Genomic DNA, 5,670 nt, shown 5'->3' on the forward strand with positions numbered 1-5,670 from the left:
CAACAACCACTCCTGTTAACGGTAGCTTTCCTCCTGAAAATAACGTGCACTTGTTATCGGCTAGAATGGTTTTAGTGACTTAGATGTAAGTCCCAGGGCCATTATTTATTACTCGCCAAAGGAAAGTACGAAGCCACCAAGTTTCTAGAATCATGCATGTGAATTTTACTTAACCCAGAAGAACCCTCAATAATCTGTGACTTAAATTGAATTCAATGTCCACAACCTCTATTATGATTTGTATTATATATTTTATTAAGCAAGCTTTAGCAGGGGTAAATGACAATCAGATTTAGTGAAGGAAATTATAAAAATTGTAACAAATAATACTCTCACAATATAAAATTAACCATACCCTATCTTCTTTCTAATCCCTAACCTGTGTCACTGATCACACTGAGCGAGGCTTTAGGGGCAGGGGAACTCACACCCGTTGTTAGTCGATCTTGGCAGCCGAAACCTTTAGACGTCCTTGGTCAGAGTCTCTGTCCTGGCGGGGCAAAGTTCTCTTTCGGAAAAGCAGCAAAGCCAATCTGTCCAATTTCTTTTAAACGAACAGAATCTTCATCACCTAGTGACCTTTGTCTTTTCCCCAAGTCTGCTGCGGTTGAATAGGGATCGTAGGGTGGAGGCAGAGGCGACGGTCGGATTCAGGGGCCAGGGCTGGGGGCTGACGGATCTTGTCCTTCTTTGCGGCGAGAAGTCTCAACTTTTCCCTTGGTCCCAGGGTGTGGTCCTCTGCTGATCTTTTGCCTGCGTCCTCTTGTTGACTCTCCTTCAGCACCGCGGACTAAGAACGGCTTCCTCCCCAGCTCGCTGGCTTTTAAACCCTCTTGGCCCACAGTTGTGTATGGGAGAGGTCTCATGACTCATCCTTCCAGAGTATCTCATCGGAAAGTACCCGTCCTCCCCAAACCTTGTTCCACCCTGACTTTGGTAACACACAAACTTCCCCCTTTTTCGTCTGACTGTTGCAATTCCCTTGCAATACTTCTCTTTTTTCCGTTGGCCATCTGGTAGTTATTACCTTTTTTGGCAATTTGCTCTGAGGCCACCGCCCAGCTCGGTGCTTGTGACATTCTTTCCCTTTCCCTGCGCTCAACTCTACAGTCTTCTTATACTGTACCATGAAACACAATTAATTCAAAACATAATCGATTTGTTTTACCATTATCTGAAATCATTGAAAATATGTGACAATTAAGTTGTTACTGTTACTACAGATCATGAATACAGAGTATATATTTCAACTATACGTTACAGACATTGTGATTACAATAACACCAATCATCTCACTCTTACACACATATGTATTTTATAATTATTTCAATCATTACACACATATGCAATTTATACTTAATTTCTTTAATTATTATTAAATCATCATACAAAGTCACTGTCGTCTCCCAGGCTCGTACTCCGTTTCCTGCGTGTACCTAGAGAGATCTCACACTCCCAGGCCAGTTTTCTCGACAATATTTAAAAGAGCAACAGGGATGACAAGGACATATCTTCCCCCTGGATCTGCAGACATGGAGTTAAAGATAAATAGAATGGACTTGTGGATAAGGATTGCAACCCCTCTAGCCTTGGAAGAAAAATTTGACTGGTAAACCTGTGACTCCCATGAAGATCTTAAATGTCTCTGCTCTCAGTTGGCTGAATATGAGTCTCCTGAAGAAAGACAATATCAGATGAAAGTGATTTTAAATGTGAAAACACCTTTATTCTTTTAAGCGCTTTACCAAGACCTTTACAATTCCAGGAGACAAAATTAATTGGACTCATGCCTGGCTTAGAAGAATTATTATCCTGCTTTTTTCATAAAGTAAAAACAGCAGCTTGACAAGATAAACACAACGGAACACAAGCAGTTTAACAACAAGAAAACAAAAGCAATATCCCCAAAACTCACCCGTACCGCAACAAGAACTCAGTGGCATATCCCTCAATCTAGAATGGAGGCTGCCAGATAACAAAGAGAAGAAACCCTGAGTAAGTAGCCTAGACCCAGCGAGCTGTGTTTGCCTCTAGAAAAACTATATAAATGCTAATGTGCACCAAGACTTAATTGATATTGCAGACCGAGCATAGAATGCTTAATAAAGTCACTTGCTATGAGTCAATGAATTGACAAACCGTTCTGCATCAGTAGGTGACGTGAAAGTTTTCACAGTGTCATTTAAAGACTCTTGCAGCTTGGCAGGAAAACAAAGGGAACACTTGGCTCCAGCCTCCACCAGCCTTTTCCTCACGATGTTGGATGCCTGCCGCTGCACTGAAACCTCCGCCATAGTCTAGGAATATGAAGATTTTCTGACCGTGGTACAGCAACGGCGCTTGCTGACAACTCAGCCGCAGAATAATTACGTCGCAGTCATTGTGCACTCTGGCAATGAGGATCTGAGGTTGCTCATGGCCTCAGAGCGCGAGACCAAAGCCAAAGTATCTATTTTTACGGGCTTGGGAAAGTTGTCCTGTCCCAGCAGCTCCGAGATGAGTTTTGAAACAAACTATGCCGGATGGCCACCCTCTTCCCCCTCCTTGATGCCAACAATCCAAATGTTTTGTCTGCGCGAGTGCCCTTCCAAGTCATTCACCTTTGCTTTAAGGAATCCGTTAGCTGCGCCTAGCTCGCTGCATGTTGCCTCCAGCGGCAAAACATGGGCATCGGTAGAGGATAGAGCCGCGTCTATACGTTGTCTAAACGGTGCTGGACCTCACTGTGCTCTGTCTGCAGGGTTATTAAACGAGCCTCAGTGGAGTCCAGGTGACCTTCCAGTGATTTCTTGAGAAAATCCACGAGGGTGTAGACTTTAGAAAGTTCATTTTTGTGGCTATTGACGGTGTTCTGACTATTTATTGCTAACGGATTCGTCTTTCCTTGGCATGATGTAATAGACCAAAACTGCAATATACTGAAAAAACGGGTGCCTACTAGTCTTCCAGTGAAAAAATTAATAACTTTGGTGAAGTAATTAAATGTTAAATAGAGGGAGTGACTCAGAGCTCTACAAAACATGTCTACTCCATTACTGCACGTGAGAACCCTCCCAAGATTCAGAAAGCTGTATGGTTCAACAAAGGATGATTGTCTGAGCTGTCTGCAGCTGCAGCAGCACCATTAATGAACAGCTCCTTATTTACGTTCTGCGCAGAGCTCTAGGATGATCAGACTGAGCAATCTAAAAGCTAATAAACTATCATCAACATTTCCCAGCAGTTCTATGTGGTTTCTGAACAAATGCTCCCTCTAGATCCTTCTGTTTGTGATGTTCTCCATCAGAGCCAAAACGTTTCACAATTACGCGGCACACCTTTGTGCAGCTGCATATGTGTGATTGTCTACACACCTTCATCACCTTAAAAATAATCAAACCTGACCTGACTGGAGTTAATCTCCCTTTCCAGGGAGAATGAAATTACCCACAGATAACATGCATTTCATGCGCGTTAGTGCATATACCAATAGGTTACATCTTTATGTGACAAAAACTGAGTAAATTTACTATTTACATTTGAGTGAGGACTTCACATCCTTTTATTTTTATTGTATTTATTTTGTGCATATTATCTTACTGTTTTGAGGATAAATGTGGTTTAGCTTCATTGTTTACATTTAAACAATAAAATATTAAAACAGTGAACAAACATCAAGTTTGATGCTTCTTGCTCTAAATAGCACTTAATGAAGTCAGGTTTCAGTGTATCTAGGTGAGTTTTGGCACCTTGTAGTTTTTTGACATTAATTTGACATTTGCATTAATGACAGTTGGACAGGTGTACCGAATAAATTGGCTGGTGAGTGTTTATTACAGTGCTTTTTAGAGGCACTGAGTAAACGTATATGGAAGTGATTGCCTGCAGGTAAAATTGCAAACTTCATGATCACAGACTGCTATGGATTAAAGGTGTCATAAATTTCCAAGCAGAGTGAAGCTCTTATGCTTTGCCAGTTTCATTTCTGTGTTCTATTTATCCAGTCATTTAAAAGGAGAGACAAATCCAATGGAACCTTTTGGTTTGTGATTTAGATCTAAGAGCGGGAGAGGGGTTGAAGCTAGCGTAGTATAAGACTGGGGTGGGTGTACACTAATGGGAGAGCACGGGACCTGGGGTATGCCATTAGGTAACCCATTACATTCCATTAGTGCCATGAGTACATAGTCGCCAACCACTAGTCTATATGATTGGATTTCTGTTAATCCATTTTGATATGTATTTGAAATGCAAGTGATTGAACTGAAATTATTTATTTCTTTGGAAAGTGCCTTGAGATGACATTTGTTGTGAATTAGTGTGATGTAAATTAACTTTATTGAATAGAATTATCAATCAGAGCAATATGAATAAACTGTTTTAAATAAATTGACTATCATGTAAATCTAGCACATTGCTGCTTCAGGATAGCAATACAAATTGTGGCAAGATGCAACTTCAAAAGGTTCAGTGGGTGTGAATACTTTTGCAAGGTGCTATATTTTTACCTCAACTGTGTAATAGGTGTTCATTTCTAAAAGATTTGCCCTATAGCCCTTAAGAAGAGATAGTTTACTTGTATTTGTATATGTGTTGTTGGTCCAGGAAGAGCCAAATTTATCCACATCGGTGAAGAAGTTGATGGGGTGGATATGAGAGCAGAGGTTGGCCTGCTGACACGTAACATCCTACTTCGTGGCGAGACTGAGCCCACCTGCTATGGCCATGAGGCTTGTAAATTCTTTGACTTTGACACCTTCGGGGGACATTTGAAGGTATAATGTTGATGACCTGATCATTTACAAAGGTAGCATTAAATTAGTGCTCTCAAATGGATGTTAATTTATTATCATCTGCAACTTGTGTTTTGGGTCTAAGAGCGGGAGGGGGTGTTATTTTAGTGTAATTTGGCAAATAAAGTTTTGCATGATAAATCCTTTTACATTCAATGTATATGAGAAGCCTTACTTCTTTCATTTTATGTTAGTTCTGTTACAAAGCACACATTCTTACTTTTGTCTGTTTTAATCAAACTTCTATTTTTTAGCATTAACAAATGAACAGTACAATGCAACCAAATCTACAGAACAGACCCATAATATTTTTTTTATTTTATAATATTTTAGCCAGATGCTGCTTCTCTTACAGGAGTCAGTTATATTTATGAGTTTTTAACTGAAGGGATGGTTCCATATTGTGACATGTGATTGGGCACAAGGCTGCCATTCTAATCAAAGCAAAGTTATGTTGTGAGCAGAGTGCTTTTGGCTTGTTAGTTCGACAGCAGAAGCCAAAACACCCAGGCTGCTAGAGTTCTCTGTGGTCTATTTTGTTTGTGGGCTCACAAGGATCTTTAGAAATACAATGTACTGGTGTTGAGGCATAATCTGAATTGTGAATGAGCCAGAATGGCTTGTAGTAGTGCGATATCTGATGAGGAAGAAATGAGTTGGACACCTGTAAAGACCTTTTTGCACTCTAAGACCTGTCCACCTTTGGCCCAGCCCTATTGTATCTGTAGTTGTAACATTATATAGATATCACATAGGAATAGCTCATAACTTAGGTGCAATCATTTAATTTTATTTGTTGAGGATTTTGACCTCTGTTGCTGGATTTTCTAAACTGATCACTATAGGGCTTCGGTCAGAAAGCACGCAGGTCATCAGGGTATTTAAATGGTTTACTGAA

The 5,670-nt window shown here is 40.4% G+C and overlaps 1 protein-coding gene across 1 annotated transcript in view; it reads left to right on the forward strand.

Moving 5' to 3' along the window:
• The window catches only part of cemip (cell migration inducing hyaluronidase 1), a 213,119-nt gene that overhangs the window by 84,984 nt on the left and 122,465 nt on the right, over window positions 1-5,670 (forward strand). The window contains exon 9 of the mRNA XM_016665182.1: window positions 4,585-4,754. Coding sequence (XP_016520668.1) covers window positions 4,585-4,754 — 170 coding nt within the window. The remainder of the gene's footprint in view (window positions 1-4,584; window positions 4,755-5,670) is intronic.

Source organism: Poecilia formosa, unplaced genomic scaffold (assembly GCF_000485575.1).
Source record: "Poecilia formosa unplaced genomic scaffold, Poecilia_formosa-5.1.2 Scaffold554, whole genome shotgun sequence".
NCBI lineage: Eukaryota > Metazoa > Chordata > Actinopteri > Cyprinodontiformes > Poeciliidae > Poecilia > Poecilia formosa.